Genomic DNA, 25,773 nt, shown 5'->3' on the forward strand with positions numbered 1-25,773 from the left:
AGGAGATGCTGTTCCCTTAAGTCACCTGCAAACACTGAAGTCAGCATTATGATGTGCTAGAGTTCTATACAGTCCACTTTCGGAGGGCTCCATTTTGAGACATTACAGAGCAAGGACAATATTTTAATTTTTGCCACATTAGTATTTTTTTCTTCCCACTTTCGGCACAGTGCCGTCCCTGACTGAATGCTCTGCCCCACCAAAGGGAGACCAAGTCTTCCGGAATCCTCAGAAGAGGTGGTGAGCATTCACTCACTGAACAAATAAGTACTCAGGACCTACTGTGTGCAAGCCCCATACCAGCTGCTGAGTAAATCACAGCACCTGACTTGCAAGCTTCTCGTGGAAGAGCCACAACACGGCAGGCGCTGTACCAAGCACCCTGCGAGCACCTTCCCGGGTCACCCTCCCAAGCACCAAGTAAAGCAGGTGCCACCTCAGGAGCTCAGGAACCGAAACTCACAAGACATAACTAATGTGCCCAGTCCCATAGTGAACTGCAGGAGTAGGAGAAACATTTAAACCTGCAACTTGGTTCCAGGGCAGGCTCTACGGCTAATATTAGGGACACTGTGCTTCCTACGTTGTTATTCTACTCACTCTTGACATGGAAAGTACATATGGGGTGGGGAAGACAGTACCAACATCAGACATCGGTAAAAAGTCGATTTTCCCAGCTGGAGGAACCTCCTTTGAATCACTTCAGTAATACTCACCTTATTTGCCCATGACATTCTGTATTCGATTTAAATAATCTATATTCATTTAACAAATAAATCTGATCAATTTCATAGTGTGCTCCCCTAACATTTCCATTGATGCTGGTGTGATACTCTTGCACAGTAACCACTTTTTATGCATCTATTTTTCCACCTATAGCTGTGCCTTTAAAACATGCCTTCTTCAAGCTCTCTCCACAAAATATCAGACTAGAAACTGGCTCCTGATAGTAGCTGATGTTAAACTTTTCTAATACTGTTAGTGTCTCTGCTTTAATTTATTAATCTCTGCTAACTTCAGGGGACCTGATATACGTAAGCACATTACAGGACACTCATAAAACAATTTAACTTACAGATAAATCTTCTATGTTATAAAAAGAATTCTTACCTTAGCAAAAAGATTCACTAAAAGTTTCCTTTTGAAATTGAATTACCCTTGTAAATTTAATGTTTTGGTTTCTAAAAATTAAACTAAAAAAAAAAGAAACATCTCCTCAATAAAAGAAGGTATATGGATGTTTTAAACTTGAAAAAAAAAAAGCATTTTTTTAAACTACGATGAGAGACATATACCACACAAAGGAAAATGGAGGTATAGCAATTATCCAGCTAATCTGAAAATTGTAGACATCCAGGAAGCAGAGCTTAAACCAACTCATTACCAGCTCCCACTTTTTCTTCCAATATCTAACTTCCAAAAACCAGTTTTTCCTACAAACAATCTCAAACGTGACCTACAATGTGGCTGGAAATCTGGCAATGCATTTTTAACAGATCCTCTCTTTTCCAATTAGTATCCAACCCTTATTAGTTGCCCATAATCTAAGAAGTATTTTGCGTGCACTGAAAAAAAGAAAGGCAGTCATTCTCATGAAGACCAAGGCTTCAGAATGACTTCATTAGAATATATCCTATGAAAAGGTATGAAAGAAAAAAATGGACTCTTGAAACAATGGATTTCAATAAGTTACAAAGATCTATAGTCATGATTTCCCTCTATGTTCCTCTAAAAAAAAAAAAAAAAAAAAAAAAAAAACACTGCTGCTATGTCCACAAGATAATACTTTCCATTATTTATGCTTCTTTATGTCCTTGTAGCAGTAAAACTAACACAAACAACTGAAGAGGCCTTGGGCCTCTCTTAGACTCAGGACCCACAGCCATAAAGTGAGAAGGTCTCTAGAGAGTCTCGAAGCTTTAAGCTTCTATGAGTTAAAGACCTCTTTCTTTAAAAAAAAAAAAAAAAAAAAAGCAAGCTTTTTATCTTGATTGAACCAAATGATCTGACTATTGGACTTTGAATTGAGCAACATGAAAGTGTTACCCACTGGCAAGTTACACATTTTCTACTTCTTTTTAATAAATAAAATGTATTAAAATCCCCAAATTTAACAAGAGCATGCTAAACTTTATTAAATATTGCTTAACCTGGAGGGGAGAGCCCCTTTGCCAAGGTAACCAGAAGTTAGATTCCTAAGATGCCAGAGCCAAGAGGGATAGTGGAAGTCTTCTAACCAAATACCCTCCCTTGACAGATAGAGAAACAGAGGCCCTGAGAGGCTCAAAATCTCATGGGGACTTGCATGTAGTAGGGCTACGGTTTGCCTTCTCTTCCTCTTTAGCACTCTGCTGCAGTCACAATGTGGCACAGACTGGAACTCCACATCAGTAAACAAAGGGCTAGAAGGAAGTCTTTCCATTACCAGGTCACTAAATAATTTAAAGCCTAATTTTTCTTTCTTCTTCTTCTTCTTCTTCTTCTTTTAAATACAAAGACCTTATGTTCAGAAACTTACAGTTCAAAGTACATTAAGGAAAACCATGTCCGTATGCAGAGATGTGTTCTCCCACACGCATCTTAAGAAAATAGCAAACAACAACAAAAAAATAACTTATCAGCAGCCCCTAGAAAACAAAAACTGAAATTAAAAGAAAGAATGGAGTAAATCTAAATTGTATATTTTCATTCCTTCTAAAAGGATTAAATAACAGAATTCTAAATGGTTTGTTTGTACTTTCCATGCAATATGTAGATTAACCATGAAATTCTGTTTGGGACACTTTGACATCTGTTTTCAGTGCATTACAATGAAATCTGGGGACTTGATACATACATTTGCTGTAATAAAACTGTCACTAATCAGTGTTTTCCAAAATATTGCCCATAACTATTACTATTCAGTAGTCTCATTTGCATGATCTAATATTGTTGCTACATCATGTTTTTCCCTGACAATGTGTTAGCTGGTCCCAGGCACATGGTCTAAAATGGCTGCAAACCACTCGATACTTTGAGCACTTCCATACTTCTCTGTGCAGACGCTCGCATTCTGTCCGAGAAGGGAACCAATCTTTCATCCTTTGCAAAATATCTCCCCTGGAATGGGCACACCCAAGGCTGACTTCAAGTGTGTGGAAAACTCTACAGTAAAATAGCCCACAACTGTGGAGGAAATTACGCCTCGTGGGGCTTTGCAACAGAAGATGTCAACATTACCCTGTCTCGAAGTCCCTTCCGCAAATCTGGAATAATGCGGTGGGAAGGAAGAGTCTGCCATTAACTTGAAACCATTTCTAGCAAAACGCTAAGTAAGACTGGACCAGAGTTTAAAATTGAGTCCATCTCATTTTCTCTGGGATTAATAAACAGCCATACCAATGCAGGTACCAAGAAACCCCAGCTCCTAAGGTGTTAACACAACCTCCTGGATATTGGATGGAAAAGCTCCCATTTCATGCTGCATGTATCTGGTGGATTGCTTACAAAACTTGGATTTTAAGGGGAAAATAACTGTGAGAGCCCAAACATCATATTCACCAAAATACAAAAACTTACCAAAAACAATCTGTCTACCTACGCTGACTGTAAATGAATTCCGGATTTTATCAGGACTTGGAATCATATTCCAATATAATTTCATTTTGTCCTTCCATGAACTCATCTTAAACCCGAAATAGGTTTCTCTATACACATGTTTTATATTATAAAATGTTGGATACCAAGAGCAGATTAATTTTAGGCCCTAATGCTATGTTTGTTAGTACTAAGAAGTCATTCCAAATGTTCCAAAAGGGATTAATGTAGTATAACAAGTCTATTTAATTATTGTAAGACCAGTGATCCTCATATTACTATAAGCAGCTTTTCCCTTATTTGGAGACTGTAAATAGAACAGATATTGTTACACGATAACTCTAAGTCTTATCCAAAAATATTAATATTTTACCATCAGGAAATTTAAAGAACTATGATAGCATCTCCAGGAGGCTAAGAAAGGCAACCAGTATTTAAGAACCACGAACCCTCTATGCATCGCTATTTTAGGTCAATATCAACTTTAATTTGTAAGTGCAAACAAAGCTTTCCCAAGGTATTAGAGAGATAAAATACCAAATCCTTCTGCCATCAACAACAACTCATTTTATGTATGTTAAAATATTGGGGTAGAACTCGCTTCCTGTACTAAAATACATGCTTTTTTACTTTTGTGCAACCAAGGAACAGAGGAAAAGCAACTGAATACCAGGGATGTTCTCAAAAAGAAAACGCACAACACAGGTTATTTAAAAGTATGTTACCAGAATGTAAACAAGCTAATCAATGTTCTGATACTGCTTGCTGCACATTCCAGTTATCCTTTAACTGATGAACAAACAGTGCGACAGCTTTTCCTATGAACTCCTGGCCAGAACCCCCAGGTATTATTATAAAATGCTTCATGTAAGAATATGATTTATTATTTATTTATTTATTTATTTGGTACAGCACCAATGTGACATGTGATTTAAGGCACTTCTCTAGCAGACACCATGGGTATGGGTGAATCCGTCCACCTTCCGAACCCGCTGTGCAGAGAGTCAAGGGAGCAACCCACCAACCATGGCCAAGCTCCCGGCATATCCGGCCCACAGAAGTGGCTTCGTGACCACAAGGACCCAGCCACCGAAAGCCACTGAAGTCAAGCACTAATCCCAAATCTAGCTTGAGAAGCAGAGAATAGTTTAACCCCCTTCCCTTTGGCTCCCTGTTGTTCTCAGTAAAAATGAAATCACTTTAAGTAAGAAATAAGAACTTTTCCCCTCTAGAGATCATGTAATTAATTTGCTTCACACCACAAAAAGGACAAATAGGGAAGACTGACTTAAAATAGAAGGAGCTAAATGGTAATAAAGTCAAAACAATTCATGTAACTATTGAACATTTTGAGTTTTGACACAACTGGGGGTCATTTTTGAATGACACGCTTTCAGACATAAAGTCTGAAAACCAGCAGCATGCTCTTCGTCAAGAACAATCCAGTCTAGCCCCGCATCATCACTTCTGTCCAATCAAATTTAAAACTTAAGTGTAGCTCTCCCAAATGCTGGCAATGTGATTTTTTGGTAAACAAAAGTCTTCTGCTTTTACTGTAATGTAGTGAATTACAAGTCTTGCTAGGACACCCTCCATTTGATACCAAAGTTGCATTATTTATTTATTCAGAGAGCTACTAATAAAATTATTTTACTCCTTCCTTGGAAATATTCCTAATTTGACCAAGAAGTTACTTCTCTGGTAAACTGGATACAAAGGATTGCTTGAACCCTACAGTAATCCCAATTCAAGCAGATTTTAAAACTGTATACAACTAGCTAACTTCATATGCTTACATTCAGAAGTTTAATTAACAAATATCTATTCACATCACTGGGATCAGAGACTTTCATTTTCTCTTGAGAATGTCTTATCACCTGATATGTAAAAACTAATGATGACCTTTTGCTTCAACACCCAATCACCCATTTTCTCCAACATCAGCCTAGTTTCTTTGCAAGTATCTATTACGCTATGTCACTTTACACAGAGTAGTGATGGGTATTGTTAACACTACTGCTTTTGCTTACATGAATTATTTCATTTAATCACTAAACAGTCCTGTGAAGCAGACATTTTAATCCCCATTTTAGAGAACAGGAAACCAAAGCACATGGTGCTTAAGTAACTTGACCAAGGTCACAAAGCTGCAAAAGGGTAGAACCAAGAGTAGACCCCTAAACGTGAGATTTGTGCACTTAATTTTCAATGCTGGAAAAAAATCTCTAACAGCAGGAAGAAGCAATCCCAACTTCAGAGGATGACAGACTATTTTAAACTGCATTATATTTGCTCTCCGATCTATGATGGAACTATCCTTCTCAATTCCTGCAAGATCTAAGCCCTACCTCTCTCTTTTTCTCCAACTTTACTTTTCCTCTTTGGTGAGCATGTGCGCATGGGCACACACACACAAACACACACACATGCATCCACCAATTACCCATGGTCCAGAAACTTAACCTCTTCAACTCAACAGCTGAGTTCCATTGTAAAGCCTTTCAGTGGAGGAACTTCCATTAGAGCTTCCACTGAACTTCCAGTGGAGGCTGACTTCAAGAAGTCGTAGACATGTTTGAAACCCTCAGGGGATGCTCACTGTCTTCCAACCATGGTCCCACTGCCTCTGACCCATGAGCCTCCTAACCACATCCAAACCCAATAACTCTGCATTGGCTCTACCACTGAGAAAGCCAACGAGGAAACAGAAAATCGAGAGAGATGTATGTCTTTGAGTCTAGACTGGTTTTTACAGAACAGAGAGGAACTGAAGCTACCAAGTAAAATCAGATTCAGTGTATTTTATTCACCTTTCTTCCTCAAACCCCTGGGAAGCTGGAATATCAACACAATTAATGCTGAGAAGCATTTAAATTCCCTCATCTTCAGAACATTCCTGGGGGAAAAATAGTTTGAAACAACAGCCACCACCCCCAAAAAAAAGAAAGAAAAGAAAAAGTAAAATCTTCTCACCTGCCATTTCAGATATTTTTTTTTAAATGGAAATAGAAAAATCTAGGGCTTTTTTTCCCAAGGTTCTAGTGCCTGTGCCACATTGTCTCTCATCTGTCAGTGTATCCACACACATGTATAAACAGTATGCGGCATACAAGTCAGGAAATGCACAGTCTAACTTAAACTTCCTTTTTTCCTCTAATAATTTAAAAATAAAATGTAACAGCTTGGATTTTAAATATTTAATCTGGCAAATATAGGAAAAATCATGAACTACAATGTCATATTTGGCAAAGAAAAATTTGGTAGGATAAAAATATCTGTGTTTTAACATTTTAGAAGGCATTTCCAATATTTTAAAAATAAAATTATTTCACTGCTTCAGAAGAGAACAGAGGTAAAACTCCATTTTTGCACATGAGTCTTCATAAAGAATAGAAAAACAATTTTTATATTCGTCAAAATAAATATTTAAATTTTACATGCTGGCAAAAGTCCCCACAGAAATAAAAACTTCAGATCTACCAATGGTTTGCTACTATGTATTGGGACTTGGCTATTTAAGTCACAAAGAATAGGCTTCGCCTAAAACTATAAACCGAGTTTTAAGGTCACATACATCAAGTTATGACATGACTCTGATTTTTTGAAAAATTTTGTCTTGTCCTACATGGTTAGTATAAGACTTTTTCCAATACTGGGCAAAGATTTATAGGGTGAAGTTTAAACATCATTTATTTCAGGACTTAGATATTGGTAACCAAAAGCATAACTAAATTTATCACTTTTACCCTATGTAATGACAATAAAATATTTTTATTGTAACAGCTAAAAATGTTGAAAAGCAATTATTAAGGAAATCATAAATATAAAAAGCTGCAAAGTCGACCTCAGAAGAGTGGGGGAAAGGAAATTGTGATATGCATCATCATAAAACACGGAAACTGGGAATCTAAGCAGAAGGCATTCAAATCCCTCCAAAGGCCAGAAGACTATCCCCCACCTCTTGTAGCAAGGAGGGCTGCAAATTTGTCCCCATCACTGTCAGCAAACAAAAGAAAGTCACTTTCTACAGCCAGACCATGTCAAACAGAAGACATGGCTACAGCAGAGGGACGCCTTGAATCCACTGGGGTGTAAAGCCAGGGCTGGGGCTTTTTGTCAGCTATTACCATAAAAGAATAAGAGGAAACAGTGACATTAGTGCACAATAGAAAGGTCAAACAGCTTGCAGCCATTTCGTGACCCAGACAAGTCAAGGTCAAAGGATTCAGGTAGCAAGTTAGCCAGGGCATAAGTTACAGCACAAATGAATTGTTTTAACACATCAGCTTTGGTCAATTAAACCTAACAAGGCAAGTTGCATCACGTAGCAGGGTTCCTGACACCAAGGCCAGGAGCTGAGACCGACCTCATAAAACAAGGCTTTTAACATAGCATAGCAAATTTAAGGTAATCCATCCAGAAACTGCAGATGTCAGAATAATAAAATACAAGTTGTCCTAAGCAGGAACATTTTTCACACTTTAGATTTCACTAATAGAGGGGTATAGACTTCATGTTGACATACTCATGGTATTAACATAGGCATAAATGTAATCCCCTACTCACTGGAATTAGAGAATACACCCCATTTCCAATAACTTTCTTAACATCTGCGCTCATGATTAGATTTTTGTTCTAAGCTCTGCCGTTCCCTGTGAACAGCGATACATTTTTCTATGTATGTTTTCTTTTTTCCAATGTGACTTTTGAAAAATCAAGTTTTTAAAGAAATCTTAAGCTTCACTCAGTATTGGAATATATACGAGTGTCACCGAATATTAACTGACACTGGTTAAATGCTTTTTGTGTCGTTTTGTGGGAGATTTGTGCATTTTGAAACTCAGCTGAATGCTGTTCATTAAATTTTCTATTTTGAGAAACAGAGCTAAAGCGAACCGAAAATTTGAAACTGCACGTACTTAGAATAAGGAATTTTTTTCAAGGGCAATTCTTCCTTTCCTTTTTGCACTTGTTTAAACAAATCCCATTTTCAAATGATTTGTGCTGTATCCATAACTTACTACATGCTCCGAACTGCCTTAAAATGGGATTCTGAAAATATACAACCTCCGGGCAACTCTCAGCTAGTAAAATTACTTCATCCATCACCCCATATTTTCAATTATATAGTCCTTATTCAGAGTTCTTTAATTTGTCTGTGATTCATCAATGCTGTCCTGTTTAAACTATCATCATAAAAGAGAGAATATGTGTTTCTAAGTGTTTTATTGTAAACAATATATTTATGCACAAGACAAGTTTGCATTCCTATCTTGGAACACTGCTTGATGTAAATTTTGAGGTTTTTGTTGTTTTTTTTTTCCAACGTGTGGCCTTCAATTCAGCCTCAAGGTCTTTCCACCTCATTGGTTAATTGCTAGCCATTTCTTCCAATTTTCTGAATAATATAACAACCAAAAGCCGAGCCATTCAAGTCCCATTAGCCTCACACCCTGTACCGTTCAGTCTAATACAAGCTAATCCCACAGACTCACTTCTCACTCCACGCACTTCATTTTCACAAGTTCTCTGCAGTCTGATGATTTATTCTCTATGCCAAATCCTAACAACTGAATTCAGTTAAATTAACCACATCACGTGATGAGAGTTCAAGGACCCAAGAATGTTCCTTAAAATGAGACAGCATACCACGCTGCCACAGAAGAGCGTGCCTGATTCGGAGGAAGCGCCCCTCTTGCTATGCTTGGCGAAGAGACCGGCTGCTGTAATCACTCCGGCTTCCCATCGCACAACCGCTAGTCCTTGAGATTTCTATTTCTATCCTTCTAGATTTTTATTCCTCCTCCAAAGGACGGAGGGAAAAAAGTTGGAAAACTTTGCTTTGAACATGACATTGGCTGATCACTTGCTCTGACTTAGCCCATAATAAAAACGCCTGGAGGGTCGCAGGCTCTGCTTTCAACTTCAAACTAGAAAATGCTATTCTTTGCCAAGCTGAAGAGAAATTTCTACCCAAGAAGCCAGTTTCGCTACAAGGGATCACCTTTCATTTTGCCCCCAGAAGTTCGGATAGTTAACAATCTATCTATCTCAGAAAGTTTTGCCTATGCTATTTCCACTCTCTGTCACCCCAAGCTCCCAACAAAGTGATAATTATCGCTTTGATTAAAAAGCCAGTTATCATACAAGCCACTGGGATGCCAGAAATGAAAACTTACTTATCTCAACTTTTAAGAATTCCAGAGAATTCTGACTCAGCCTCGCACTGGGTCCGTCCCTCCCTCTTCAGGTGCTGAAATCCTAACAGATCAGCAGAGAAGTAAAGGGCAAAAGAGCGCCCTGATAGAGTTTGGGGTTTTTTTTTTTCTTGTTTTGTTTTTTTTTTTAAGCCCACTGGCCTAATTTTTCAGGTCAATCAAGCATAATGAATGTTTATGGGGAGAAAGGCTTTCCTAAGTTAGTTAACCTGGACTATTTCAAACCCTAATGCCAAATTTGAAAGGAAAAAGTTAACGGAGAACTAAAACTTTAATTTCCTTTTGGCAACTCCTAAGTTCCAGAGTTAGGCAAAAACAACTAAGTAAATAAGAGATCCTACCCACTCTACATTACCTCTATGCATGGAAACACTCCCTCTGACCACTTTGGAAAAGAGTGACTTTAAAGAACTTGGGCCATGGCTACAGGGGGCCTCCCTATATGTGGCCCTCCCTAGCTCCAAGGCCCATGCTAAATCTGTCAGGAAGTCAACCCTTGGGAAACCAACCACTATCTCCTGTCACTGCAATTCACAGATCCCCCAAATTACCATTATTCCTGAATAACGAACAGCAACTCTGTTATTTTACATATAAAGTCATTTTACCACGCAAGAGGCAGAGTGCACCAAATTTGCAAATCCAACCCATATCTAGGTGAACAATATTTTTTAGTATAAAATGTGTACTGCTGTGTATGGGGGGGAGGGTTAGGAAGGGCTTAAGGTGGGAGGGAAGCCTCATGCTGTCGGTAGGACATTTTTCCAACCTTTGCTGCCTCCAGAAAGTGGGTCACTGTATTTTTTTTTAATATTCGAAATCATAATTGATGTAACAAATGAGCCTCTCCCCCCCAACCCCCCTTTCCCTTTGAAAACTGAAATCATATTAACAGCAATGCAATAGCTTAGTTTGCCATATCAGAACACAGATGCCAAGCTTCCCCAGCTGGTAACTGGGGCCTCCGAGTTTAACTCTTGAATTGTCTGGCAGAGTTATCTTATGGCAGGGACATCACGGCATACACAGAGGGTGAGTTTCTGGCCCCGTAGACTGTGTTTTCTTCTTATCAGTGAGAAAATGGCTAAGTATCTTATCTTACAATATATGTTCCTACAAAAGTCTCATTAAGCCTAGGAGCAAGACATGTCAGTAAGAGCCATTCTTTATCTGGTGAATTGTGTGTGAGCCAGAATGCAAGCAACTGTGCATTGGAGTTCAGGAGTTCAGTCAAGGACAGGATGCTAGATGGGAAAACTTTGCAGTGTCCCCCCTAAATCCCATGTGCACATGAATTCTCTGCTCTCTGAGCCCTTCGCAGTCCACGCACACCAGACCATCCTGGAGAATGGCCTCATTTTAACAAATTACAAAAGCTTAGTTTTCCCCATAATGGGAAATACCTGAAAATGAAGTGGAATTTATTAAAATGTTAAAATACGCCGTCAACTAGCAAACAATTATCTGCGTCAGCTTTTCATAAAGAAATAATGGTTACCCAAAAGGGTTCTAAAAGTCAGTAACTGAGGGAGGAAAATAATTCTTAGCATTTGTTTCCTAGCTAATGATATGTGACAACCGGGAAGGATTCTATTTCAAAAACAGTAACAATGATTACAACCTCCCCTGTAAACAAGTCACATTTTTCACAACTGCAAAATGTACTTTAATTATCATCACACTTAACAATAAAACAACAAAAGTTGCCACCCAGCAGTGGATCGTGGCTTTAAAGTTTCCCCAAGGCTAAAGGAAACTCCTCCTTGATGACAGCCATGAGCCATGAGAGGACTCTCTTCAATATCCGAAACATGTTTAATAGGAGTGCAAAGTACGGTCCAAAAATCAGTTAGGCTGACTTAGTTTAAACTCTGATCTGTTAAATTCAGGACAACAGTTACTATCTCTTGAGATCTTTAAACTTCTTAGTGTGTTTTGACCTCCTTCTTCAAAACCCTTCCTTGCCTCAGAGAAAGCCCAGTCCTCCCCCCAATTCCACCCCACCCCTCCCCATTTCCCCTTCAGACAGGACACAGCCTGGACTCAAGGCCTCGCATAGGCCAGACTTCCTTCTCTGCAGCCCTTTGGGGTGGAACTGCTAATCCTTCTTATTAATTAATGAGATAATGGTGGTTAACCGGAAAGCAATATTAATGCTCACTATCTAGGAAACGTCAACCAAAATTATTTTAGCCTTTTGGTTGGTTTTCCTGGTGTGCAGGACCGTGCTGAGAATCTGGCAACGTTCTGATACAGAATTGAGAAATTCAGGATTGGAGGATTTGTATCCGACCTGAACACATAGGTTTCCTCATGAAGTTTTGCTTTTTTTTTTTTTTTTTTTTTAACATTTACACTGTTACACATAAGTCACTAGGAAGAAAAGTTAGATCCTCTCAACATGTCACTGTAAAATTTGGAAGGGTGGAAACTGAGGGAACTACAAATTTCATGAGAAATAAGCAGTGACAGGACTGAAAGCGAGAGTCAGTCATAACGAATGCATTAAATATCACTACATTCAGCAAGTCTTCCCCACATCCTCAGTGCACACCCCACACCCTACAGCACACTTACATCCCAGGAAGGTGTCCTGTGCAAGCCTTGCCTGCTTTTTGTTTTGTTTTGTTTTGCTTTGCTTTCATGAATGCAATAACAAAGACAATATGGGGACTAGGTACCACCTGCCCAAGAATCATTGGACATCTTTAACATCTTTGGGGAAATGGAGGCCACTTTAGAGCTATTTTTTCCCTCTGATCTATCACACAGACTTAAAAGAAAGAAAGAAAAAAAAAAACCTAAAAAATAAAAAGGAAGGGTTTTATATTAGCTAAGATTTGCTGCAGCAAACAAGCAAGCAGCTTTCATTCAGGGATTGTCAAAAACTTTCCAGTGTGCCCACTGCAATGCGGATGCCAACCAACGAATCAAAGGCATTCAGCAACTAGACAAAGAGGGTCTGATGCCAACCTCGGTGCCACTGGCAACCATTATTGGCATCAAGCACAGTGTCTGCCTTTTTTTTCCCCCTCGCCTGGCACTTCACAAACAAAATGGCGGTTCTTGTAGCAACGGAACAGCCGAAGCGCAGCCCTCTGAATCAATAACGTCAAATGATTTTATGGATTTAAATGCAGTTACTCCCCCATGATGCGTATATGGGAGGTAAAGCGGGGGGCTTATATAATTTTATAAATGACTGTATTGAACATGACCCTTTACTAATGTGGAAAAATAGAAAAATGGACTAAAAATTGCGGTCAGTCGGGCTATATGCATAGGAGAAGCTGAATAACAAAGAGATTTAGCTTTAAAGAAAATACTGCCTCGTGGCCATGGGATGCAAAGGTCTAATGAACTCTATATCAAAAGTGATTTTGAAATGCATAAATTTTTCCCAAAACCATATCAGATGCAGATGTAGTACTAGAGCTTGTGTCAAAGCTCTAGTAACTCTTTCCACATTTCAAAAAAGATGAGGCTGCTGGGCATGAAGAAAAAAAAAAAAGAAGTGTGGGTTGAACCAAAAGAGAAAGAGGGAAAAAGAAAAGCATAGGAAGTTGGCCAACAATGGAACTTTATTATATGTTGGTCTTTATTTCATCCTCCAGAAGAGATGCAGTTTGTGATCTTGTATAAATAACCAAGAGGACTATTGACATTTCTAGATCTGGAAATTGTCAATATATTGTAACATCACTCCACTCTGCAATGCGGATGCCAACTAACAAATCACAGGCATCCTGAGCTAAACAAAGAGGGTCTGATGCCAATCCTGGTGCCAGTGGCAACCATCTTTGGCATTCTCTCTGTTCTTTCTCATGTTTTCCTCCCAGTCGTTTAGAAGTGGAGAGACAGAGAGAAAGGGGGAGAAAGGTAGTTTTGCTGCTCATTCTGTTGTAAACATTACAGCTTTCTTTTCTTATTTTTCCTTCATGTTACTCTTCATACTACTTTGCCTGATTTATAAAACTGACTTAAGTGGGTTTTCATGTACTTAGAAGAGAAATAAAGAGTCATAATGAGAGATAGGCAGCACTTTGATTGACTACAGACTTATCTTTGTAAATGCCTTCTTCAATCAATTGCACTGCAAAACAACATAATTAACCTACATTTGACCAAAAAAAAAAAAAAAAAGATATGAAATGTGAAAAAAGGAAAACGCAAAAGCTTCCTGATATGACTTTTTCAAAGAAAGAGCCAACAGATGTTAAGAAGAGACGCCGTGCTGGCAGGTAGGAGGGATACAAATGAGACATACAGGGTCAGATAATGAAAGCTTTTTATGACAGAGACTCAAAACAACAACAAAATCAATGTTCGGTCTGAAAACATGGTCTCCAAGAGTTGCTTAAAACTTCATGATTATCATGACCAATGGTGCAATGCAGAAGGCATTTACGCATTTTTCTTTCTTCAATCTATCTCCACGAATCCAAAGGATATGTTCTTTATTGTCAGTTCATCAACCAAGAGAGTTGGCTGCCTGCCCCGGGAATGGGGAATGAATACACATGCATGTGCACCTCAAGGACTAGCCTTCGAGCAACTTAAAATGTGAGCAGCAGGGAAGTGGTTACAAATCTTCCCTCCCTGTACTAAAAAGTTGCATGACCCACTTTTTAAAACTTTACTTCCAGCCTCAACTTTCACAACACACTTACAACACAGCGACAGTCAACCCAACACAGATCTACAGCCCACCTTAGGATGTCACCTCCTAGACAGCTGTCAATCAAATTAAGTGTCATGTGTTAATGAGCTTTTATTTTAGGACGCACAGAGCGAAAATATATTTTTCCCTAAACCATCATTATATGGGCCTTAATTCTTAAATCCATGGTGATGGCAAAAGCAATGTTTAAAAAAAAAAAAAACGGTAGTTTCAAATATATGATTTTGAGCATCTTATTTAAAATCAAACTAGGAATTTTTTTTTAAATGACATTTAAGCATATCTCTAAAACTATATCAAGGAAATATAAAGACAAAAAAACATGTAACAAGTACCTAGATTTCTGAGCCAAAAGAGTAATTTTGATTTTTTTTTTTTTCTGGATAATGATAAGGTTCACACCAATTTGCTGAATCCCAGATTTATATAACGAACAACAGATAACCCGTCTGCCACCTCGCTATCTGCAGGCCATTTCCCTATGACCAGGCCAAGTTAGGAAATGACCCACCATCTGTGGCAGATCAAACTTCAGTCCACTTTTGGTATGCTGCTTTCTTAAAATGATGTTTTACTACAGACTATTGCTAATACGTGGAAATCCATATCCTGACACATTTATTTGAAGAAAAGAAACTGTCAGTTATTTAAAGGAAAGTACAAAATAATAATTTAAAAAAAACATATTTCATGAACTCAAAAAATGCTTAGGAAAAATACCCCCTATTTTTGACTCACCCAGGCAACATTTATACCACTGTCTTTATCAAGTCTTTTTTTTAATAGGTACGGTATGTGGTTTCTGCATTCTTTTTGAGATTTATTTTAAACCAGTGTAACCAGTCCACTTTCTGTTTTTGTTCTGTAAGGAGAGCTGCAACTTCTCTCCTCAGTAAGTTTTGTGAATTCACATTCAAGTAAATTAATGATATTAAGTATTCCCAAGTCATGTTGGGAAAATATTATACCATAAATTATTTAAACAAGAACTATCATCCATTTAATCTATGGCGAATATTACACAATCAATAGGAGGTGTCGATAGAAATATTTAAATTAAATAAATTCAGGTTCACGTAAGATACACTTTCTGATATTGGCTATCTTAAGCATTTTGTAACAGGAAAACGTAAATTCTATTTTCGTTGCAACAGGACTAGATTCGTGAACAAAGTTCATCTACCTTGCTAGTTACGAGGCCAATATAAAGATTATTAAAAAGCGGTTTGACTCTTCATAAATAAAGTTACATTTTCAAATGGAGAAACGATGACTAGACGCAAGGAATGCAGCCGAGGACAAAAAGTGAATTGTAATAAACTCGTTTTCAGACTAGTCTGTGCCTTTGAAAAGGTATATTATTTCAAAGACATCTGAAAACGCATCTCTTTGTGGTCTTTTGCAAAATACCCACACCTATCCAGGTACAAAAGCTCCACGCCTGTGTCCATGGCTGGCCCATGGCAATGGACGTGGCAGTGGAAGAGGGCAGGCCACTCCACCCAGCATGGATGAAGGAGACCTAGGGGCCTCGAGGACCATCTAACCCAAGCCAGCTATTTCGTATACGGGGTTTGCGGGCAGTGTTTGCCCTACTAGAAGAAAGAATGATCTGCTCCTACCTTGCTCCTGCACGTAGTATGCCAAAAACAAATCAAGCTCCTTAACTGATACTGTGATATGATGTGGCTGGACACAAAGTGCTGGGTTTGTGCAATGAGGGGATTTCATGAGCCGCTCTCCATCGGTACTTTCCAAGGGGATGCCTTTGAACAGGATCACCATGACTAGATCCAGACGCCAGACTTTGTCTGCCTGTCGCAGGCAGTCGATTCTCCTAATCTTACCCTTCTGGTCGGGATTGGATAAGACACAGCACGGGTGCTTCTTGCCAGTCACGGTGAGCACAAAGTCCTCTCGGTACTCCTGGCGGATGTCTTTGCGCAGCTTGGCCAGGAGCCTGGATGCCCACTTCTGTTTGATTTCAGGCTTTTCACTGAGAAGCTCATCTTTGACTGCTCTTTCTTCGTCCTTTGACATTCGCTTCTCGTGCTTTTTAAAGTACTTGCGTTTCCGAGCCTGCAGGTTGAACCAAGTGTAGGCGATTGCACGGACATGTGGAAGGAGTGCCTCGATGAATGGGTGAAATTCATCCTGTTGAAGATGAAGGTTGGGGCGGGGGGGGGGGGGGAGACAGACACAGTCAACTTAATTTTAAAGGATCAAAAATAAATAAATAAATAAATAAAACTATAATCCATTCCCAATTCACTCCAAAAAGTTATGCATAAAAATCACATTTCTTTCTTATTTAAAATTATCAAAACAGCAGGAAAAGAAGAAAACAAAGTCCGCCAAGCAGTCCCTTTTCCACCAAAATTTACAGGTTGATCGTGCCTCCTAAAAAGAAAATAAGATTTATATTTGTATTTCCACTCTGGCCCCATCCCCCTCATTCCCACCATGCATCCTACATTCTCTAAAACGTAAGTAACCAAGGTGCCTGGCACCCAATTTAATATTTAAATATATGATTGACCAACTAACACGAAGCAGTACCATTTTACAAAGAACACAGTGAGATTGGTTTTTTTTTTTTTTTAATCGGAGCAGAGCTGTTCAGAAGGCAGGAGCGATGCCACAGTTCATTTCTCTTCTCTGTGGCACAGAAACACAAAGCATATAGATGCTCAGTGTAATGCCACACAGTTCCCGCTTTTGGAGCATGCTCTCAGCAAGAGGCTGCTGGTGGCACAAAGAGCATGCGCCATTAAACTTGATCCATTTTCTTATCAAACGTCCAACATTCCAACACTGAAACAGCACCATTCCAAGAGTGGTAACTAGAGAAACCGGTATACAGTGAGGGAAAGTGGGCAAAGGACACAGCTTGCCGTATCAGTGTCCTGAACAGAAGGTTTCCATACTTTGAGCCGTGCATTCTCTTCCCCCCTCACCAACACCAGCCTCCAAGGCACACACGCACACACACACACACACACACACACACACTCACACTCTCCTATTCTCTCACAGACACACCGACACACTCTTTTCATTTTTCAATAGAAGTTTCCAAAGTTGAAAACAAAAATTATGTGAAGGTTCTTCAGGCAGCTTTCCTAGAGAATCTGAAGCCCCACGGAGTCCGTTAATTTGTTAACAGATCACATGAGTACGGCAATTATTCTAAACCCCTTAAAAATCAATCTGAGGTGAACAATGAGAAATGGCAACTTGGCACCAACTTTATATGCTTTGTGTCTCTGCGTGCGGTGGCAGGGGGACACCAGGAGTGCACCACTGGTCACTTACTGCTTTTGTGGAATCAATACAATTCATTTGCTACGTGTGTGAATTCTTCGGCCAGAGTGTGGGTGCACGTATGCACGGCTTGTGAGTCTGCACGTGCATCAACTCTACAGTATCCCATCTTTTGAATGAAGTGGTTTACCTTAGGCTCCTGCATTTTCCCAGCCTGTTCCATCTAAGCCTTTTTTTAAGGGCGGGGGGCAGTGTGGAACGGCAGATTATCTTCACCTACGGATATTCCAAGTTACTTCCCAAAGCAGTTCGTGTTTCATTACTTCCTGCCATAGGTAAATCCTGTCTCATAAGCTGAGGCCCTATTACTGCTCAGAGAAAGAGCTAACATCCTGGGCAGGCATACTGTACAGGAGCAATAAACCAAGATCCGAAGCAAATAAGAACTTCCCACTGCACCCACTTTTCTGAACGCCCTGACTATACTGTCACCCCAACCAGGAAAATAACTTTCACTAACTTATCGGATCCCAACTTGGAATTGACACACTAGGGCTGGTCACCCTGAATTACGAGAAATAAATTCTATCTAACCAGCAGTCTGATGAATGCCATGAGGGTAAAGATGAAGAAAGTGCAACTAATGACACTGGAACAAAGAAGGGGGCCAAAGAAAATCCCCAATGGGTTTGAATCCATTTTTAAGATGAAATTCGAGTTTTCGGTGCTAAAGACTGCAGCATGTTCACGGTATGTGCATCACACCCGGAAAAGGTGCACGTCCCATCCAATCAATAATGCAGTTATCAAGTGTTTTAACATATTGCTGTAAAAACGTTCCTCCGGCAGAATGAGTATAAATCAAAATTTCATAACAATACAGAATGCAGATGATTACATCACAGCATGAGGCATAACCAAATGCCATAGAGGAAATCATTAAACCGATCAGTAGTTTCCAGCAGAGATTTGAACAATTCGGTTACTATGTGAGCACATTAAACTAGGCCATGGAAAGAGTTAAACCACAATCTGTTCTTTGTGTGGGAAGGCAGCCCTGCTCACAGCAACCACAGCCCCATGATAAGACCTCCCTATCTCCATATACTTTCTGATGCCATGCTTTCAGCTTTCACTGTAACTACAAAAACTTTGTTTATCCCCCTTAGAAATAATGCAAAGAAAGCCCTGTTGAAGGAAGTGTGGACCTAAACATGCTTTGGGAACTCACTTCCTATAATCTGACTTTTACTACCATTTATTGATACGATTAAAAAACATACATACATACTCATCAGCTAAGGGGTTGAGAATGTAAAGAATACATGGGGATGGGAGGGGGTAGTTTTACCGTTGCCATGCTTTTTAAAATGCTGTATTACTGCAACAGATATTAAGTGGTGCGGTAACTCTTAAGTGCTTACATCCTTAAGTACTATGTTCAGTGACATTTCATTTTCTTATTAAGACATCAAACATACTTTTGATTAAATTTGTTTGAGTTGCAAATCATCTGTCATGTAATCCCAAAATTTTAGTAAGTTATTTTAAACAATCAAAATGCAAATTTGAGAACTGAATTTGGAATTTCTTAGCAAATGCACACAAAACAACGTGGGTTTTTTTTTGAAGGTTGCCTTGAGTTTGTTGCCAATGTTGCTAAATAATGTTTTATTAAAACATACTTTTTTTCCTTATTGACAAATAGAAGTAGCAAACTTTCTCAGTCCACAAAGTTGCCTTATAAATAGTTTCAGGGCTTTAATATTCTGTGGATTCCTTTCAAGCGAAACACTTGACAAGGAGACATAACCTCCAAAAAAATGATGATAAGTACAGGTTTGTTATAAGTCACATATACTTCTGTACTAAACAAGCCTAAAATGTTACCTCTCAAGTGTAACTGTTTTGTAGCACGAAGTTGCAATATAATTTTAGTAATTTTGAGTGACATGAATATGAAGCATAGTAACTGTCTTCATCCAAAAAAGAAGTGATTAAGGTATTCAAATGTCCTAATTAATAGGTTATCACAATAACACTTTAAACCATTATGAAAGTTTTTTTTGTTGTTTTTTGTTTTTTTTTTAAAGCTAAGCATATAAGTAACCTAAGATATAATGGCTCTATACTAAGGCAATATGCCACCTCACTCTTTTAGAATTTTTATTGAAATTCATTGACATTTCTCTTTTGAAACTTCCTTTAGTTGAAATAAATTGATAAAATAGCCAAGTTACAAATATCAAATATAAAAGTAAACAATCTTAATTTCACCAGAAATATTTATTTTTCTTTATAGAAACAATGGTTTCCATGAAAGGAAAACAGAAAATTAGATCAATATAGAGGTGTAAGAGTAAATACTAGATATTCTTGGGACACTGCTACAATAATAAACCATTTAAAATATGTTCCATGAAGAACCTGAAATTTTAATAATTCAATGCAATCATGCCAAGTAAAAGTTTTATTAAGGGTTTACATTATTTTTAGAAAAAGCAAAATATTAAATCATATATGATGGTTCTGATTTTTCCTTTTATACCTGATTTGTACTGAGGTATATGTACTGATTTATAGGGGAATCCTGATGCTTTTACATAGCATTTTGCTACATATTAACAACTTAAACTGTAGTTCCTTTTGAAATTAAAATTCTTTCTAAAACCTAGATACTTTATTGCAACAACTGAGACACTTTGTAAAGTTTTCTGCCAATAAGAATGTTTCTCTATTCTGTATTTACATATCCTAAAAAACATTTTGCCATAGCTAATAGACTTTTATAATACAAAGCTAAACTACTGGTCTGATATAAAAGTAACACTGTTCATGTGCTCTTACTTTTGCAACACCTTACATTACCTATAAAGTCACAGAGATATTAAAAGAGAATTGGAAAGCTACAGTTCCTTCTGGAGTATAGGCCTGAAATCCCCAAAACAGTTTTAATACGTCAACCTAAATTTACATTATTAAAACAAGAGAGAATGTTAGTCATCATGAATTAGTGTTGGTAAGTATGTGTTCTTGAATACTAATGTGATAGCTGAATGATTGTGCTATATATGCTCCTAATATTCCATATGTCACGATGCTACAATGTTATCTCCAACTTATTGAAATTAAGATAAAGCTAGTGACTTTACAATGCATATTTAGAGGAAATAAAAAATGCAGTGTAATCGCTAGCAAGGTTTCTGAGCAGCTGATGCTAGAAATACAAATTAATATAGAAAAGCAATCCTTTACAGGTGAGAATAAGTCATGCAGTTACTTTGTAAGCGAAAAATCTTGCCTCAATTTGTTTTATTTGAACTGTGCTTCAATAATGTAAAAATATTACCAAATGAACATGGATTACCAGAAAGGGAAAAAAAAAAATCCTGCTGATAGGTAATATGAAAGGTAACTTTTACAACTAAAGGCAATCCCTTATACCTGAAACAATTTCATCATCATATTTATTGGCCATTATACATAGCTTTTAAAATACAAATAACTCAGCAACTCATTTTTCCAGTTTTGTTAAATTAAAGTGCACATTACTTGCTGAAAATAGCCATATCTAAGTTAATCATACACAGATGCCAAACAAAATATAAACAATAAAAAATGTGTCAGCCAAAAAGCTACAGGACTGTATCCAATCACTGAATAAGCCTTATCATTGTTTTCATCTTCATTCACAATTTATGAATGCCTCGGTCCTTTCCAATCACAATGGCTTCTAATTGTCATACAATTGAAATCTTAATCATTTGTCCATTATAAAAATGCATCATCGTGATATTTGATTTTTAAAAAATTGTAACACACCTAAGACCTGGCGACACTTCTTTAACTGTGTAGTTTTCTACACCAACGTCCAAGAAAATGGCTATCAATTATCAATGGTGACACTTCCTCCTCAACGCTGAAGTCAACAGTCCCACACTTTTCGAGGTTTAAAATAATGCTTCAAATAACCACTCTGGGCTAAGATATTTAATTAGTTCGCCAGTTGGTTAGTTAGCTGGGCAGCGATGAAAACTGCCCCCAGGTAAGTCCGTTCGGTCTCACCAGTTTTGCATTCGACCGTCTGGTTTAAAATTATATAAATTGTGCTCTTAAAAATGCACCAAGCCAGAGTTTCATTTCATAACGTTGTTCCTAAAGTCTTAGGACAATTTTCAAAGTGAATTTTTCAAAAATGACCTTACTTTTCCAGCATTACTTTCTGCCTTCCGAGCTACGCCCAAATATTGTCAAATGAACAGGTCTCCACAAAATGAACATGTTCTAAAGTCTTTAACTTTCACCACGACCAACTAACTCGTGTCAACATAAAGACTGCCTTTGTGGTGTGGTCACTGGAAACCTCAAAGTGCGGATCACGATGGACCAGAGTTTCAGATCCCCAAATTAAGCAAAGGAATGGGTCTCCGGACCACAACCTCCGACTCGCTTCGTCGCCCGCCCACTGCCTGCAGCGGAGTCCAGAGGCGCCCACAAGGACTCGTGCTAGAGTCCCCTCGCCCAAGTTCACTGGTTGTTTATTAGGGCTCAGTCCCCCCGTAAAAGCTCCTCTAAAGCCGGAGTGGGTCTCAGCGCTCCAGCGACCGACAGGGGCGACAGGCACCCTGGGCAGGGGTGCCGCACAGCAGCAGGCACTCGGGGGGCCGCGCAGAGGCTAGCGCTCCCGGCCCGGGGCCCTGCCCACCCCCGGCGGCCTCGCCCGGCCCAGCAGCCCTGGCAGCGTGCGGGCGCCCGCTCCCCATGCCCAGGGCGCGGGGCCGGGAGCGCGGGGTGGCCTCGGGCGAGCGGCCGCGCGCCGGCTCCCACGCCGCCCCGCAAATCCCGCCGCAACTCCGGGCCACTTCTGCGAAGGACAGCGGTGTGCGGAGGTTAACTAAAGCCGTTAATTGTCCGCAGACGCGAGCAACAAAACAAAACAAAGGCATTTCGGACTAGAGAGAAAGCTCGAGAGAGCGACCGAGACATGTACCTGAGTGAGACAGATGGGAGAATACATCATGACTTCGCCTTAAAACGCACTTTCCCGGAGATGCCCAAGAAAATCTTCAAGAAGCAAGAATTTCATCTATTCATTTTACAGTCATCTGAGCCCCGCGATGCGATCAATCAGGACGGGGCTCTGCGCTGGATCACCGCAACTTCACAACAAACCCAGTCCTCCTTAAATAGCCAAAGATTCAAGTTCACTCGGCGTGCTAGATTTCCCGGGGTGAAATCCAATCTACACTTTTAACCCTCTTGCAGTCCGAGCGCGCTGGCCCTGCTCGCCGAGGCCGCCGCCGCCGCCGCCGCCGGTGTTAGCTGCTTTTCGCCTGGGTTTGGGGATTTATTTTCTGTTTTGCAGTTGTTGTTGTTGTTGGGGGCTAGGGGGTGCGCGAAGCTTCGGGGTGGGTTGGATTGGGGTGGTGGTTGGTGGTGAAATGCTTTTTAAAAAAGGCGGGGAGGGGGACGCAGGAGAGAGCGCGGGAGGGAGAGCGAGGAGAATGTGTCACCGCGCTGGGAAAGTTCAAGGTTACAGCCCCGAGCACTGCGGCAGGATTCCGGAGTGGCGATCGCAGGCGAAACTTTGCCGCGAGCCGACCATGTGTGTGCGCGAGGGGGAGCGTGAGCGAGTGCGCGCGGGTGGCGGGGCGCGCGCGGGAGAGGGCCGGGTGGGGGCGGGGTGGGTGGGGGAGAAGGGAGAGGCCGGGGTGAGGGAGGGGGCTCGGGCGCAGGTCTCCGGGGCGGAAGAGGCTCGCGGCGCGGTCCCCGGCTGCAGCCGCCGCCGCCTGCGCCGGCTCTTCCACGCCCGGCCGCCCGCCCGCCCGCCTCGCCCCGCGTCTGACCCGGCCGAGCGAGGAGGCTGCTGCTGCTGCCGCCGCTGCCCAGAGCCCAGGGGGATCGGAACGAGCTCCTGAAAAATCCCAAACGATAAATCCCGCTCTCCCGCTCGGCTCCAAACTCCGCTCTTTTCTGCTCTGGGCTCTTTTTTCCCCTCCCTCTCTCGCTTTCTTTCGTTGCAAAACTTGGAAGTTGAAAATTTCACCGGTTCCACCCTCTGGACCCCGCTCGAGCTCTCTCCAAATCAGACTTAAGGATTGTTTTATTATTTAATTACACAATCATCGCTTTACTCCTCCTCCTGCAAACGCGCATTCCTTTTGCACCAGCCTCTCCACACCCCCCGCCCCCCACCTTCCTCCTCCTCCTCTTGCTTCTCTTTCTCTTCTCTCTCTCTCTCTCCCTCTCATTTGTTAAAGGTCTCATATCGGTGCCACAGAACCATGACTTTTTTTTTTTCAAACTAGATCTTCTTTCCGCCCTTTGGGCAAGTCCTGCAGTCTCCCCACACCACCGCACACACATACACACCCCCGAAAACCCGCCCTGGAAGAGGTATTTCTGTGCTCGCTGCGGACTCTTTAAGCCGCGGGAACATCCGAGTGGGAGAAGCACTGAGCCGGTCTGGGCCCGAGAAAGGAACGAATGGAAAATTCCCTCACACCCAGGCCGCCCCGGGGCCCAGGCTGGGGCGCCGACTCTCGCACCCGGGGCGGGCGCGGTCTGCCAAGCCCGCCGGCTGAAGGGAGGAGGGGCAGGCCGAGGAGGCGGGGGCCTGAGCGAACTTCGGCTCAAGTAGTTGGGGAGCGCCGGCGCGGACGGGGGCGAGGGGCGGGGTCCTCCGGGGTCTCCCCAGCGCGGGTCCGCGCCCCGGGGCAGCTCCGCAGAAGCGGCGCGCCGCGCTCCGCCGCGGTTTGCCGCCCTCCTGGGGGTGCCCCGTGCACGTGGCCTCTCTCGGAGCGGGAGGATCGGGCAGAGCTGCCGCCGCCGCCTCCTGCTCCCTCCTCCTTTTCCTCCTTCTCCTCCTCCTCCCGCAGCCCGCTCGGTTCTCCTCCTCCTGCGGCCCCGCTGGCTCGCTCCCAATCCCCACCCCCCGGGGCCCCGGGCGCCGGCGGAAAGCGTCTCCCTCCCCGCCGGGGTGCAGGCAGGGCGGGGCGGCGGCGCGCCCGAAGCTGCGGGGAGGGCGGGCGCGCGCGCGCGAGCGGGGTGCGTGTGCCGCTACAGCCCTGCAGAGGCGGCCGCGCCTGCCTCGCTCCCGCGCGGAGGGCCCCGCCCCCACCCCGGCCGCGAGCCGCGGGGTCCCGAGTGAATGAACTTGATTTTGGGTATTTGGAGGGAGGCGATTTGCCTTGCACTCTTTCTGTACTCGTGCGCGCGCGCACACTTACACACACACACACACACACACACACACTCTCGCTCGCTCGCTCGCTCGCTCGCTCTCTCTCTCTCTCTCTCCCCGCCCCCCAAATTCCAGTTTTCGGCAAGGGGTGGGTGGGGAAGAGGTGGAAGCAAAGGCTGTCCAGACAATGGAGAGAGGAAAAGTGAGTGTCAGGGGCTCCGCGTCTACCTAGCTAGTGGCTGCCGGGGCGGTCGGGGCGAAGAAGGGGACTCGACTGCCCCAGCGCCAGGGCGGGGCCGCCCCTGCTCCCAACGGTGCTGTTGGGGTCTGGCAGGGCTCTCTGACTCTCCTTCCTTCTTCTCTCCCTCTCTCCCGGTTTTCTTCCTCAACTTTCTCCTTTCTCTAGCTCTCCCGCTTCTGTCCACCGTCCCCCCCTTCCCGTCCCCCCAGCGGACCTGAAGGAACCAGTGACTTTTTCCTTCACCAAGTGGGAGTTATCCACATCAAGCATTTCACAACGACACATCAAGAAAAGTAGGCAGGTTCAAGTCAACCATGAAATGGTCACTTTTTAACCCCGTCCTGTCCTCATTAGGGAAATGCTCAAACACAGTCCGTTTTCAAAGAGCGCTCTTAATGAGGCCAGCTTGCCAAGTCTACCAGCTGCAGCCCCCGTAAACCCAGAGCCCAAAGAAGAAAGGCGCTGGGGGGCGGGGAACTGAGGAGGCCGGAGAGAGGGGGAGCGGTGGGTCTGGGAAGACAGGTAAAGTCGGGGAAATTTCGAGAACTCCCCCGAGTTAACCCTTCAGGGCACCCACCACTAGGAGGAGCCTCCCTGCTCCCCCCACCTC

The 25,773-nt window shown here is 41.8% G+C and overlaps 1 protein-coding gene across 9 annotated transcripts in view; it reads right to left on the reverse strand.

Moving 5' to 3' along the window:
• NFIB (nuclear factor I B) overlaps positions 1-23,390 on the reverse strand; it is a 231,286-nt gene extending 207,896 nt beyond the window's left edge. For 2 of the 9 annotated variants that reach the window (XM_004765742.2, XM_004765740.2), the window contains exons 1-2: positions 22,730-23,385; positions 16,098-16,629 (exon numbers count right to left, since the gene is read on the reverse strand). In XM_004765742.2, coding sequence (XP_004765799.1) covers positions 16,098-16,629; positions 22,730-22,759 — 562 coding nt within the window. In that variant the 5' untranslated portion in view covers positions 22,760-23,385. Of the gene's footprint in view, positions 1-16,097; positions 16,630-22,729 lie in introns of all 9 variants that reach the window. The other 7 variants (XM_045079643.1, XM_013063083.2, XM_013063085.2 and 4 more) reach the window with 5 other exon arrangements.
• Between the last annotated feature and the right edge of the window lie 2,383 nt (positions 23,391-25,773).

The sequence above is a fragment of the Mustela putorius genome, unplaced genomic scaffold, assembly GCF_011764305.1.
Source record: "Mustela putorius furo isolate JIRA1106 unplaced genomic scaffold, ASM1176430v1.1 tig00000421_pilon_pilon_pilon, whole genome shotgun sequence".
NCBI lineage: Eukaryota > Metazoa > Chordata > Mammalia > Carnivora > Mustelidae > Mustela > Mustela putorius.